We start from the raw sequence: 14,985 nt of genomic DNA, 5'->3' as shown, positions 1-14,985 counted from the left end.
CCGAGTGGAACGTCCGCCCGCGGTGCACCTGTGCCGCGGACGGCTACCACCTGGGGGGAATCGGCCACGCCTACGGTCCAAAGCACGTAAGACTTCGGCATCACTGGTGTCGAGGGCTTGCGATGTCGCGGACAAGGCTGCCTCCTCTCTCTTCGCCATGGCCATCCTGCAGGTCCGCCAGGCCAAGGCGTTGAGAGAGCCCCACGAGGGTAAGACCGACCTGGGTATAATGCAGGATCTCCGTGCCGCCGCTGACAGCGCTCTACGGGTGACTAAGGCGGCGGCACGGGCCCTGGGTCGGACGATGTCCACGGTAGTGGTCCAGGAGAGACACCCCCGGCTATACCTTGTGCAGAAGAGTGATACCAAGGAAGTCCGCTTTCTTGATACACTCATCTCGCAGGGTGGGTTGTTGGTAAAGACCGTCGAGGACTGCGCTCAGCAGTTTTTGACGGTGAAGCAGACAGTGGCAATTAACCACATTTTTCTCACCGCGACTCGGCCGCCTGAAGGCCTCCGAGATCCCGCGTGACGTCTGCTTCCCTGCAACCCAGGACCCCTTCGACATCGATTCCGGTTCCTGTGCCCCCACAGGCGGCACCCCGGAAGCAGAGGTCGAGGGGGAAACCTCCACCCCGTCAGCAAACTTCTCACGAGAAGGGACACTGACGGGAAGACTCCAGGGAGAACAACATCGGGCCCGAACCATCACAGCCACGGCTCTGATCGGTCGGCACGTGACGACTCCTGCCTCGTCACCAAAGCCGGGCCCTTTTCAGGGCCTGGCGCCCACTTACTCACAGAGTTTTTCGGTCTCCCCGGGTGTACTTGCAGCCGATCCCACACTCCACTGGACTGTGCTCGGCGAACCGACCTCACGCCCTGGCGAGGCGTGAGGTCGTACACATACGACAGTTGTCACCACTCTCAAACCGACAGTGCGTGCCATTGTCCCGCCAGGCAGGTAAAAAGGCGGAGCCATCCTTCCCTCCGGGGACCCCCCGCGACAGATGGTTAGCTCCGCCAGCCGACGAACCACCCCCCGTGGAAATGATGAAGCAGACTGCCCCCTTGGTCACCCTGTACAGCCCCTGGGAGCTCAAGAGCTGCCCACACTGTCTCGCTGGCTAATGCGGGTGGTCCGTCTTGGTTACTCGATCCAGTTTCCCAGAGACTTCTGGCAAAACAGGCATCGAGTTCGTCCAAAATCAAGACGTTCAGTGGGTCACAACCTGCACTTCATCATTCCCTAGAAAGACGGCGGGTTGCCATAGGTCTGCGTACCCTGAACAAGCACCTTCACGAGTTGCCGTTCAGATGCTCACGCAGAGGCGCATCCTGACATCTATCAGGTGTCAGGATTGGTTTGTGGCAATCGACCTGAAGGACGCTTACTCTAATGTCTCGATCCCCTCGACACTGCCCCGTTCCCATGGTTCGAGTTCGAGGGGTGGGCATATCAGTACAGAGTCCTCCCTTTCGGTCTGTCCCTGAACTATCTCGACGACTGGCAAACACTCGTGAGATCTGTTCTGTACACAGAGGGACCTGGTGCTCCGGCATCTAGATCGATTGGGATTTCAGGTCAACCGAGAAAAGAGCAAACTCTCCCCAGTGCAGAGCATCCTCTTTCTCGGTATGGAACCAAACTCTGTCACCATGACGGCACAGCTGTCCGCAGCACGTGCCCAGTCAGTGTTGGAACTGGAGGCTCCTGGGACACATGGCATCCTCCGCGGGGTAAGACCCCTCGGGCTGATGCACATGAGACCGCTTCAACACTGGCCACAGAGTCAAGTTCCGAGGACAGCGTGGCACACCGGCAGCAGGCGCACGGTGATGACGCCCTGCTGCCGACGCACCCTAACCCCTTGGTCTTCCATGACCTTCCTCCGGGCGGGGATTCCCCTCGGGCAGGTTACGAGGCACGTCGTGGTGACGACGGACGCCTCGCTGCAGGGGTGGGGTGCAGTGTGCAACGGGCACGCAGACGCGGGGCGCTGGACGGGCCCCCGTCTGCGCTGTGCAATTGCCTAGAGTGGTGTACGCTCACGGTAACTAACACAACTTGCCCGACGCCTCCTCCTGTGGAGTTAGCAGGTGATCCGCTCCCTGCGGGCCACACACATCCCAGGCAGACTGAACCAGACAGCCGACACGCTCTCTCGTCAGTATACGCCTTGCGGAGAGTGGCGACTCCACCCCCGGTCCAGCTCATTTTGGGTGTTGTTCGGACAGGCACAGATAGACCTCTTTGCCTCCCATGACACCACCCATTGTCTGCATTGGTACTCCCTGACCGAGGCCCCCCTCGGCACGGATGCCCTGGCGCACAGCTGACCACGGGACGGGCGGAAGCACACCTTCCCCCCCCAGGAGCCTCCTTGCACAAACACTGTGCAAGGTCAGGGAAGAGGAGCACCAAGTGTATTGGTTACACCACACTTGTCTAACCGCACTTGGCTTCAGAGTTGATGCTCTGAACAGCGACTCCCCCTGAACCATTCCCCTGACAGAGGACCTGCTCTCTCAGGGCAAGGACACGTTCTGGCATCCCAGATCAGACCTCTGGAACACCCAGGTCTGGTCTCTAGACAGGACGAGAAAATCCTGAGATGGCTACTCCCCCTCTATGGCTGAGACCATCACCCAGGTTAGGGCCCCATCTACTAGGCGGTCACACGCCTCTAGACGGCGCCTCTTCTCGTCCTGGTGTCTCTCTCTCTCAACGAGAAAAGACCCACTGAGGTGCTTGATCAGGATTGTGTTCCCCTTCTCACGAGACTGGAGACTAACATCTCCCCTCCAAACTGAAGTGTATGTAGTCGCTATCGCCACTCATCACGACTCAGTTGATGGAAAGTTTCTAGGGCAACTCGACCTGATCACCAGGTTCCTAACGGGCGCGAGAGGGCGGAATCCGCCTCATCTCCGCTCCATACCCTCTTGAGAGCCCCTCAGAGGTTCCGATCTTCCTCACCTGAGTAAGACAGCCCTCCTGTTGGTGCTCGCTTCCGTCAAGAGGGTAGGGGACCTCCAAGCATTCTCTGTGTCACCGGATTGCCTTAAATTCGGCCCTGGTATTCTCACGTTATCTTGAGACCCAGGCCCGGATACGTGCCCAAAGTTCCCACTTCTCCCTTCGAGGACCAAGTGGTGGACTTGCAGGCGCTCCCCACTGGGGAGGAAGACCCAACCCCATCCGTGTTGTGTCCTGGACCGCACGCAGAGCTTCTTTCGCAGGCATACGCTTTTCCCGGTGTAAAACCGAGCCGGACGGCCTCTCGCCTGTAGAGAGCTAAGGCCCCGTCCGTGAAAGGTTACCGGTCAGGGCTGTACCCATCTTTCTCCCAGAAAGCTCTGGAACCCCCCGACCACCACACTGGTAGGTTACAAGTTTCACGAAAGCGTCGAGCTGACACGCCCAGGCTTGTTACCGTCGCTTCGCTGAGATTGTGACGCGATACAGCGTTTGTGGCGTTTTCCATAGATAACCCCATCTGTCGTTCTCGACACAACGTCGAGAGACCGACAGAAAGGGAACGTCTTGGTTACGTATGTAACCTCAGTTCCCTGATGGAGGGAACGAGACGTTGTGTCCCTTATGCCACAAACACGTATCGTATTCTGCTGCAGTCGTGAGAGGATCTCAGGCTCTTCAGAACAAGAGGTAAATGAATGCTGCACGCCGGCTTCCTTTTATACCGGATATCCGGGGGCGGAGCCCGGCATGCAAATTTCATTCGCCAAATTTCATTGGCCTTTTCTATAGTAGTCAGAGTTGATTGGTTCTCAAGGGCGAACCCCATCTGTCGTTCTCGACACAAGTCTCGTTCCCTCCATCAGGGAACTGAGGTTACATACGTAACCAAGACGTTTTCTAACTAAACGTTATTAAAAGTTATTTTTGCAAAAATATTATTAACAAATTAAAAAAATTATTCTGGAAAGATTCTGCATTTCAGAATTTTGATTTTTTTCCCATATATTTACTCTCATGTCGTTCCAGTCCTGTATGACTTTTGTTCTTTTGCAGGACATAAAAGAAGTATGTTGGTACTAAACAATTGGCCCCCATTGACCTGTTTGGTCACAAAAAAAGTTCTTAAAATATCTTCTTTTATGTTCTACAGAAGAAAGCTTTGAATGACATGAGGGTGAATAAACGGTGAACGAATTTGTATTTTTGGGTGAGCTATTAGTACTTCCCATTTTGTATAAAAAATTCTTATTAGGACAAACATTCTATCCATCATTCTACTACATTAATGTATATAAATGTAATACATTTTCACCTAAAAAAGTATTATATACCTTTTCTTAAAGGTACAATGTATAAAATTTAGCCGCATCTAGTGGTGAGATTGCGAATTGCAAACAAGGGCTCACTCCAACGCTCACCCCTCCCTTTCAAAGCACCACGGAGGCTGACAGAGGAATAAGATGTCATTTCATTTTTGCTTCTTTCCCGTAGGAGAATACGTATTTACGAAACGTGGTCTGTCATTTGTCCGTTTAGGGCTACTGTAGATACAACTTAGTGAATTTCATTCTTCACGCTAAGATCTTTATACACCTTACACCTCAATATATCCTTCAAAAATGTGTACGTTGGACCTTTAAATTTTGAAAAAATAGCCATCCTGTAACAATATAATAATTTTTTTTCACATTTCTTTTCGCATATTTTATGAGAACTTCATATAAACGTGCCTAATATAAACATGTATAGAAAAGTAATTCTTTAACCATAGGAAATCTAAGACATTTTGGAAGGAACTCATAATTAAAGCTTAAAAAAGCTTGATAAGCTACAATGCCGACTGAAGTCTGGTGCAAGGGTCTCCCTAGGCACAGCTACTCTAAACAGTCTCATAGGACGAACACCTGGGCGGGTCCTGCATCCCCCCAGCTGAGGGAGAAGGTCAGAGAGGAGAACAGAAAAAACCTGAAAAAGGCGTCTGTTCAGTTTCACAAATCAATGAACGAAACCTCTGAACCAGTCTGAATAAACACAGAATGCAAGCTGTAGCAGGTGGTGCAAGGACCTATTAAAACTTTCTGTGTTCTTTCTGAAATGAGAGGTCCCACCAGGGCAAGGTCTCCCCCGGACAGACAACCTGCGCCCACAGACAGCTGTGAGCCTAACCTGCATATGTTCTTAGACAGTGGAGATGGGATGAGATGGGGGGGCGGGGCCTGTCAGAGAGGAAAAAACAAATAAACTGTACCGAGTGTGATCGCTAAAGGCAACGGCCAATCAAAGGCTTGTCAGCGGTTGCACTTGCTGAATAAATGACCTGCCTTGACAGGAAATTCCAGCAGCAATTTTAATTCTGATCAGGCTTCAAGGAAGTGGAAAGAATAAAAACACATCAGTTATAATGACAGGAAGTTTCCAATCACATGGCAAGCAGCTGTTCGCCAGCACCGGGATCAAGGAGCCATGAGAAGACGATGAAGATTCCGGTACGTTACGCAGACGGATTCAGACAAAAGACTTCATCAGCCTACTTTAAGGTTTAATACTCAAAAATGGAAAATCATGTTTCATATCGCGACTACCAGCGATGTTATGCAAATACCTAAGAGCGCTTGTTAGGGGGTCCCATCCATATGGAGCTGTTTAGGGCAGTTTTCAAACCATCTGCATTTTATACCACGCTTGGCTCGCAAGTCTGGAGGATGCAATCAAATTAGCCAAGCTTTATGTGAGCTTCATTTTAACAAGGCCATCAATTTAAAAATGTAATTGAAATATGATGCTTTAAATATGATTGGCTTTAGTCGTACTGTATGATTCAAGCATACGTTAAATACAGAGTGCTTAAGAACGCACTTGAGGAAAAAGGGTGGCTTAGGGCTCACTGCTGTGTTGAGTTAACAAAAGCAATAGCCAAGAAGCTTTTGTGGTATGAACCACACTTAAACTAATAAGGAAAAATATCCTGACGTTATTCTTCTACCAACAAGCAGAAGTGGTTTTGATTAAGCACTTTCACATTTCATATATCAATCACCTCAAGGGGTCTTATTAACTTTGCTTCGTGCTATGGTTTTAATATATGTAAATGGGTTTAATGTTTCACTATTTGAAGGAGTTGTTCTCTTTCAGGGCTCAATTATAAAGATGGACAGAAACGTCACTTCCCATATAAGGCCGGTGCTGTGACGTCACTATATCTTGTGTTCATTGAGTTTGAATGAGTTTTATTTATGTTTTATCGCTGTATTCCTTCTCGTATCTCCATAGTTCATGGATTTTTGGCCACAAAACATTAATATTAGTCATCCTTTATGTTCGTCATTGGGTTTTGCAACTATATCTAAACCATAAAAGTGTTAAAACTTGCTTGTCAACTTTGAAAACACATTATTTATTCATTTTAAAAAGTAAAGTGTTTTCCTAGGAATATGTGAATTTGGACATCCGAGGTTTCAGAAGGACAGGGGCGATGTGTAAACTAAATATATATTTTACATATTATCGCTGTTGAACAAAACAATAATATAGATCTGGAACAAATTGAGGGTCATTAATGATGACAGAATTTTCATTTTGGGGCGAACTGTCCCTTTAAGGCTTGACTTCAAACAGTTATACCGTTAGTTAAATGCAGATTCACATGACATCAGAAAGCGATTCAAGCATCTCATCCGTGACATCCAAGTTTAGACCCGTCATGCACCTGGAATGATAGCAGACCCGACAATTTCAGCTGCAAACTGGTAGCCCTCCACAGAGAAGCAGGCACAACTCCAAGTGATGTCTTGATGATAGAAGCCATCTTGAATTACTCGTCTGCATCCACTTAAAGGCCGACTCAATGCCGTTACTGTTCTGCCATTTCAAGCGGAGCAACTGATGGGCAGGCATCTCTTTTCAAAAAAGCCGCCCCCTCCTCCAGCTTCCCTCTCAGGAAATGGAGGCCGCGGCTGGTCAAATGAATCTTAATCTGCGCAGGTTGGAAGCTCTTCAACAGAACCATTCGCTCAGGATGACAGCCCACCTGACAGTGATGAAAATCAAAGCCCTTTGCCGGCAGTCCGGCTTAATTTCCCAACTTGTTCTAAGTTGTTTTACCGTGAAATCCGAAATTGTTGAAATTGATTGAATACAGATAAAATGTCATAATCAGATACGTTTTGTAGATCTTAACAGTGACTGACAAGATGGGTAAGTGCATAACTTTAATTAAATAACTGATTTTGTTTTACATTGATATGACTTTCTATAAAGGGGATTATAGTTGCAGTACATTAATGGTTTAGAGTTCAATATTCGGAGGACACAACAAAATTCTGCAGTTTTTAGGTCACACTAGCTTATAAAAATAGCTTCCCAATACTATTACAGTTATATGTTTTAGAACCTATAGAAAATTCTACTATAGGTTTCTACCTTCAGATTGATGGGCTGCAAGAGGAGTCTGAGTCTCTTTGCAGTAAGACACCACTTCTTTGGGAAGGAAGTCCACCTGTATTATTTTAGATGGTCCCAACCTGTGCGTTCGAGTCCTAGACAGAGAGAAACACAGTCTATGAACATCCAGCAATCTACCATATACTTTACGAAATTGTCACCTACATCATTCAGTGGCAAATTCTACAAATCTAATATGCTGTACTCATTATTCAGATCCACGAACAAACTGTATGTTTGGATGACCCACACTTGACTGCTAGAACTAATGTTAAAAGCATTCTTACTACATGGCATATGCATCAATCACTGTCACACACAGCCTTGGGCAAACAGCTGGAGAACGAGCGGCTGAAAGCACTTGAACCTGACAAACTTAAGAGGAAAGAAAGAAAGAAAGAAAGAAAGAAAGAAAGAAAGAAAGAAAGAAAGAAAAAAGAACGAAAGAAAGAAAGAAAGAAAGGAGGTACCCGAGTTCAGAGTCAGCCTGCAGCTGGAGAACGGAAGGGTCAGTGTCCCACTGCAGGGTCCTGAAGTGAAGTGGACGATGGCAGGTGTAAGGTTGGGCACAGGTGGAAAAAACACACAAGATTAATGTTAGAGGATCGATCAAACATATAAAAATCATAATATACGATCACAGAACTTGCCACATGCATGGCAGGATATCAGTGAGAAAGGACCAGTACCACATATGGGGAGCAGGTCAAAGATCACAGAGATGCTAAGGAGGTTTACAGCATGTGTTGAACATATAAGAAGCTCGTGTGCACTTTATAAAGGATGTATAGATGAGGGTGTCATACCAATCTTTGGTATAACATGATAAACTTTTGATTACACTTTTAAATGATAACACCGTTTACTAGGTTACATTGCTTCAATCAAAACAAAAAGTGTATTGTGTATAAAGTGATAGTTCTCTCCAAACATAAAAATTCTGTCATCATTTACTCACTCTCCTGTCATTTCAAATCTTTATGACTTTCTGTCTTCCACAGAACACAAAAAAATATATTAAGGAAAATGTTGTTCACTGACCGTCCACTTGCATTGGTTTTGTGTCCATACACAAGTCAATGGGTACCACTGTAGTTCAATTACCAACATTCTTCAAAACATCTTTATTTAATATCGCTTTCAGCTGCTTAAAGTCATTTTTAGACCAAATGCATAAATATTAAGATTTTTACCATGACACATCATGTTTTTATAATCATGTTCCATCTGAATGTATCATATTTGTACACAGTTTACCACACATGTTCAGTTCCCAAATTTTTCAAAATATCTTCTTTTCTGTTTAGTGACATAAAGAAAGTAATACAGGTTTGAAATGACAAGAGGGTGAGTGAATGAAGACAGAATTATTATTTTGGGGTGAACTATTAATATACTGTAACAAAGTTGCTGCTAGACGACAGGAAATTAACACAACAATAAAAAAAAGTAATAAACATGCAATAGTCCTGAAACATTCACACAGAATTATGAATGAATTAATGAATGAGGTTCAACTATAGTAACCGTCGTTTTTTATTTTATTTGTTGTATAGCTATAGAAAACCCAAATTAATCACAATTTAATTAACATGTACTACAGGAGCCATAGTTTTACCATAAACCAAAATATTTGTATTATAAACGCTTAAACAAATAGAAAGCATTCTGCCAATAGGGCTCACTTTTACTTAAACCATGGAACAGCCACAGTATTTTTTTGTTAGAAATGTTAATGAATGTTAATGTATATAATGTAAATATTAATGTCTTCATATTTAGCGGACAAGAAAGATGATCAGACATGTATAGCTTATGTTCAGCACAGTGAGCGAGATACATATACAGAATGTTAAGACATACATGTATACATATATGAACAATGTATCCAATGCATGTACCAGAATATACCCCACATATATTCAGCATCTGCCGTGTACTGTAAATACAAATGCTGTGTCCTCTTTTAAGACCCCAAAACCATTACGCCAAGCACCACCATAACATGTCTTACTTATCCTATAGAAATAAGTTGTAAAAGGAATGTACTGCCCTTGTAAACTTTTTCCTTCACCTTCACTACAAATCACAAACATGCCTATTAAACTTACACACAGCCAGAGGGGTAGCATGTCAAACTGACACTCTGTTTTACCAGGGATGACATTTAAAAAAACGTATTGTCATTCACGTCGTGGCAAATGGCTCCAATTTAACCATGCAAGAGGAATTGTTGAAGTCAAGGCTCGAGGTAACAGCGGGCATCAGGCGGGCACACCGGGGGGAACGAGCTAAACTGCTTGGCTTTTTTCAACTGCCAATGAGATACTGCGTGCTTGACGTTAATAGCAGTGGGTACGCGTTCTCTTTGAGGGCCTGGTTGGAATTCTGGCAATGTTTCTGAGTAGATACGTACCTGTCGTGGTGCGTGTCTGTTTTGTGCTTACTAATGCCACTAACCCTTGATCTGAGAGAGGACATAGATAGAGTCGTAGATGGAGATCGTAGAAGTGGAAATTGTTAGGAGACATGTGCAAAGAAATACAACATGTGAAACCCCAAACTAAGTAAAGTGCCGCTGCATGGCAAATGCTAAAGCATGGCTGTGGTGATAAAGTCATAAATATGTGCCTGTGATAGGTGTCTTAGTCCAGCGGCTGTGAACTGAGCCCCCTGCAGGGAGCGCTGACAGGAACAAACGCTCACGTCATGTGTCAAGCGTGTTGTGCGTCTGCATTATGCAGGTTTAATTATAGTCCTGTGAAGCAGTCGCATCAGCCTTCCCCTTTACGCTTGACTGCAGCTATCTATCTATATTTCAGAGAAAGAAAAATGAGTCTGTTAACAACCTTCACAGCTATCAGCAATGATACACTCTTGGTTGTTTTTTTAAATGTACGTGTCCTATTGCAATACAAAGGTCAGAAGCTTGATTCCCAAAGAACACGCATACTTTGGATAAAATGACACACAAAGACATTCTAGAGAAATCTGTGCTTTTGTGTTTTGGCAACTGTTTGGGGAACGCCCTTGCGTTCCAGCATGACAGCGAGATCTATAATGAAATGGTTTTCTGAGTATGATGTGAAAGAAAAACAAGCCTCAGACGAATGCCATTGATTGACAGGTGAAGTGGTGCTTTGCTGGTAAGTCAGTGATGAAAATTAAAAGACAGATATTGATTCTTACCTATATCTGTTGATCCCGTTTAAAAAGACAGAAAAACATGGCCGTTAGTCACACTTGCACGCCAAAATAAATGTGTACTGCCAAATCCACATACAGGAAGAAAAACGTCTTACAAATATATTTTACATCCTACGTAAACTATTATTGATATTTCCTGAGACTCACTGGATCACTAGGGATACTTCACCCCAAAGTGAAAATAGTGTCATCATTTACTCACCTTCGAGTTGTTCAAAATCTGTACAAATTTCTTTGTTCTGATGAACAAAGAGAATGGTATTTGCTTATAACCAGACAGATTTTGCCCCCCGTTGACTACCAAAATAGGAAACAATACAATGGTAGTCAAAAGTGCCCCAGAACTGTTTGCTGTCCTATATTCTTCAGAATGTCTTCTTTTGTGTTCAACAGAACAAAAAAATGATAAAGTAATTTTTCCTACCATGGGTGTCAACGGGGGGCAAAATCTGTCTGGTTAAAAGCATTCTTCCAAATATTTTTCTCTCTGTTCATCAGAACAAAGAAATGTATACAGATTGGAACAACTGGAAGCTAGTAAATGATGATAGAATTTTCATTTTTGGGTGATAGGAATTTTCTAAACTATTTTATGTTCTCTCTACACAAACAGACTACAAACAATTAATATGTATTAGGAGATAGCATGTTATTTTTAACAATGGTTTCATTGACTGAACTTTTATTTGTAAGTAATAGTTCAATCCAATGAAATCATGAATGTTCAACTTTCATGTGAATGTAAGTGTTGTTATATGCAGATTTGAGGTTGTTTAATACCTTCCAGCTGCAGCCGCATCCACAGAGTCTTGACTGCCTGTTTCACTGGGCGTGCTCATAGACTTTGATGGGGACATAGATGTCGGGACTATGAAAAGGTAAAAAGGCAAAAAATATTTTATTAAATATAATTAAAATAGAGCTAACCTTAAGAGCCTTATTAGATCCATTAGATCTATGGTCTTTGGAAAATACTTTTTTTTTGTTTGTTTGTAATAAAGACTCCTCTCCACTAGATGGCAATGGTGGAAGAGAACACAGTTTTAAAAATATCTTGGAGGGGGACATTCATATAGATTCTAAATGTATAACCAATTAAAAATATACTGACATTCTTTGTTTACTAGTGTATGTCATGCAGGGCCATACATTGTTTGTCTCGAATCATTAAAAAAGTGTCTTTGTTACCGGAGATTTGCATCGCAGATACACAAACAAAAAAACCTATTCTGCAAGCTAATTTTCAGAAACTACATTAGTAAAAACTATTTTGACAGGAGAAGTAATGTGGGAGGTAGAGTGTGGTAAGAAAGGATCAAATACAAAACCAGGAGACAAAAAATGACTGGGAATAGCCCACAGAAAAAGAGGTTTGGATGACGTCCCAGTCATAAAGTCATGAAGCTAGAGCTCCACTGAAATCCAAACCCAGAATATTACACAGACTGGGCTTGGCAAGTTAAAAAGGCTATTTTCTGATGTGTTTTGGAGGCAGGAGTTGTTGAATGAGATGGCGGTTCTACAGACAGATATTTGAGGCCGGTCCAGAGGTCTGTGTGTTGTACCTAATGAAGGTTCGGGTGAGATTCCAATACTCTGAAGGAGGGCTTCGGTCTCTCTGCGTTTACGGTCCAAATCTGAATCTTCAGGGGCAGCTTCCGCTTTCTGTTGTGTCTCTGACTGTTACCGTGTGCAGATGAGAATTTACATAAGTAGATATTTATGTTATGTTCTTAACACATATTGAATGAAGCTCTGTTTATATGTATGACCAAAAATCATTAAAATGGTAGCTTACCTCTTTTTTCTTTTTATCTTCCTCCTTTCTCTTTTTTTCTTCTCTGATCTGAGCGAGGCGCTGCTTTTTGCGCTCAAGTTCGGCCTTTAAGTCACTTTTATCGGCCATTTTGTCCTGCGACAGAAGGACACTATATTGTTAATTCAAATTAACCATCACTGTGTACATTTGATGAAACTATTTTAAACAACTTTAACATTAATTTTAAGGATTTAGCTAATCTACTAAACATCTAGTAAACAGACCAACATTACATTTAAAGGTCCATTTAAAGTTACAGCAATCCCTTACATATTTGCTTATTTAAAATCAGAAGATGAATTATTTTCTCTTTATTATTTATCTTTATGGCTCTTTTGATGATACGAGTTTGATTTATAATATAAAAAATAAAATATTTTTTGTGTACAGCGGTGTGGCAACCCACTATTGGAAGGTGCCTTGGTTTGTGCCTGATTTAAAGGCTTAAACTGGGGCACCGGATTGAGCTACACAGAAAATTAAAAGTGTCCAAAAATTATATTAAAATTATTTAAATGAAATGAATTAAATAAATTAAAATACTAACAAATAGAAAATAAAGGGGAATCAAAAGAAAAATTGTAAATTGCTTTATTTCAACAATAGAATTTTTGAATAAACATTAAAGAACAGTTACAGTAGGTAGGTAGAGAGAAAGAGAGAAAGGAAAAAGGAAGGAAGGAATGAAGGAAGGAAGAAAGAAAGAGAGAAAGGAAATGAAAGGAAAGGAAAAAGGAAAAGGGAAAAGGGAAAAAGGAAGGAAGGAAGGACTGAAGGAAGGAAGGAAAGGGAAAAGGATGGAAGGAAGGCAGGAAGGAAGGAAAGGAAAGGAAAAAGGATGGAAGGAAGGCAGGAAGGAAGTAAAGGAAAAAGGAAGGAAGGGAGGAAGGAAGGAAGGAATGAATGAAAGGAAAAAGGATGGAAGGAAGGAAGGAAAGGAAGGAAAAAAGGAAGGAAGGAAGGAAGGAATGGAAAATGATGTAAGGAAGGAAGGAATGGAAAAAGGATGGAAGGAAGGAAGGAAGGAAAGGAATGAAAAAAGTAAGGAAGGATGGAAGGAAGGAAAGGAAGGAAAAAAGGAAGGAAGGAATGAAAAAATTATGGAAGGAAGGAAAGGAAAGGAAGGAAGGAAGGAAGGAAGGAAGGAAGGAAGGAAGGAAGGAAGGAAGGAAGGAAGGAAGGAAGGAAGGAAGGAAGGAAGGAAGGAAGGAAGGAAGGAAGGAAGGAAGGAAGGAAGAAAGAAAGAAAGAAAGAAAGAAAGAAAGAAAGAAAGAAAGAAAGAAAGAAAGAAAGAAAGAAAGAAAGAAAGAAAGAAAGAAAGAAAGATTATGTATACATTGAGTAATAATGTATCATATGATGCCCTGCATGTTATCATGACAGAAGCCATTTCCCAATTTAATTACAATAATTCACGGCCAACTTCCATCTAAATATCAGTCATATTTCACTGATGCCATTAAACTTTGTGTAAGCAAACAAATGATGCTAGCTATTTGCTATTGCTAACAATGGTACTAAGAGAATCAGATGACTTCACAACCGATAAGCAGTTATCGAGCTTGTTCAATAATAAAAACCACATTATTACAACAAGATGCACGCATAAGACCTCACAGTTACATATCTATGAGAAACAAGCATCCTGTGTGCATGACACATCCTACCTGCTCCCCGTGTGGATGCTGCTGCGTCCACTCTGAATATGCTGTGTCACTGGTCCTCTGCACAAACTGGCCTCAGCTTTAAAATGTCCCTTGCATTAAAACAAGCTTGATACTACACGATGCGATTCTTCAGAAATGCAATGGAGGTGTTGGCAAACACAGTCAAGCCGTATTTACTGAGAATGGCCTACATTTTTAAGGAAATACAGATGCTCAGTGACGCCTTGCCACCTTCAGGTTGATACTGATCTCACATCTATCTCATCTTTCTTTAAACATTAAAAAATGAATTAATCCATAGCAACAGTGCCACCCAGTGGATGATGTAGACACTTGATTTAAAGACGCAAGCGTTGTTTTTTAACATTGTTGATTTTTGTCCGTAGAGAATTTCTGTTTAATGTATCTTTCGATTTCTAGCTAATTTTAAATATGGGAGAACAAATAATCAAGTACACTTACATGGTCAGCATTAAAAAAAGATTGGTATAATGACATTATATATTTCCGTTTAAAATGTCAGTCGCTTCATCACCACTAGATGGATCTACACTCAAGAATACAAAGTACAGAAGTAATACAGAATTTAGCTCAATGATTGAACAGGCACCAGAACGTATCTATTGATGGCCCTACCAAATAAATATGCGTTATGGTTTTCCCAAAAATGAATAAATTGTACTTCATGTGTGCTTTCAGTTCCGTCGCGGAACACCACTAAAACATCACTAAAAATGAGTTCCTCAGTCCTACTCCCAAAGACCTTTGCTCTATTTCTGCTGTGCGCATGCGCCGAGTTTCATACGGTTATAGATGTACAGCGCGTAGATGCGAACAATTATTCATGTTGAATATACCACGAACGGCAT

At 42.8% G+C, this 14,985-nt stretch overlaps 1 protein-coding gene across 3 annotated transcripts in view; it reads right to left on the bottom strand.

Moving 5' to 3' along the window:
• Positions 1–14,852, bottom strand: part of LOC130415446 (cytoplasmic dynein 1 intermediate chain 1) — a 55,282-nt gene extending 40,430 nt beyond the window's left edge. Inside the window, exons 1-8 of one of the 3 annotated variants that reach the window (XM_056741168.1) lie at positions 14,753–14,820; positions 14,579–14,663; positions 14,117–14,303; positions 12,429–12,542; positions 12,196–12,310; positions 11,411–11,498; positions 7,894–7,953; positions 7,403–7,518 (exon numbers count right to left, since the gene is read on the bottom strand). In XM_056741168.1, the coding sequence (XP_056597146.1) occupies positions 7,403–7,518; positions 7,894–7,953; positions 11,411–11,498; positions 12,196–12,310; positions 12,429–12,536 (487 nt within the window). In that variant the 5' untranslated portion in view covers positions 12,537–12,542; positions 14,117–14,303; positions 14,579–14,663; positions 14,753–14,820. Of the gene's footprint in view, positions 1–7,402; positions 7,519–7,893; positions 7,954–11,410; positions 11,499–12,195; positions 12,311–12,428; positions 12,559–14,116; positions 14,382–14,578; positions 14,664–14,752 lie in introns of those variants that run through there. The other 2 variants (XM_056741169.1, XM_056741170.1) reach the window with 2 other exon arrangements.
• Positions 14,853–14,985: the final 133 nt, after the last annotated feature.

This window comes from Triplophysa dalaica, chromosome 25 (assembly GCF_015846415.1).
Source record: "Triplophysa dalaica isolate WHDGS20190420 chromosome 25, ASM1584641v1, whole genome shotgun sequence".
NCBI classification, from domain to species: Eukaryota; Metazoa; Chordata; class Actinopteri; order Cypriniformes; family Nemacheilidae; genus Triplophysa; species Triplophysa dalaica.
The sequence above is the reverse complement of the archived record's forward strand: the minus strand, read 5'-3'. Positions and strand labels throughout refer to the sequence as shown.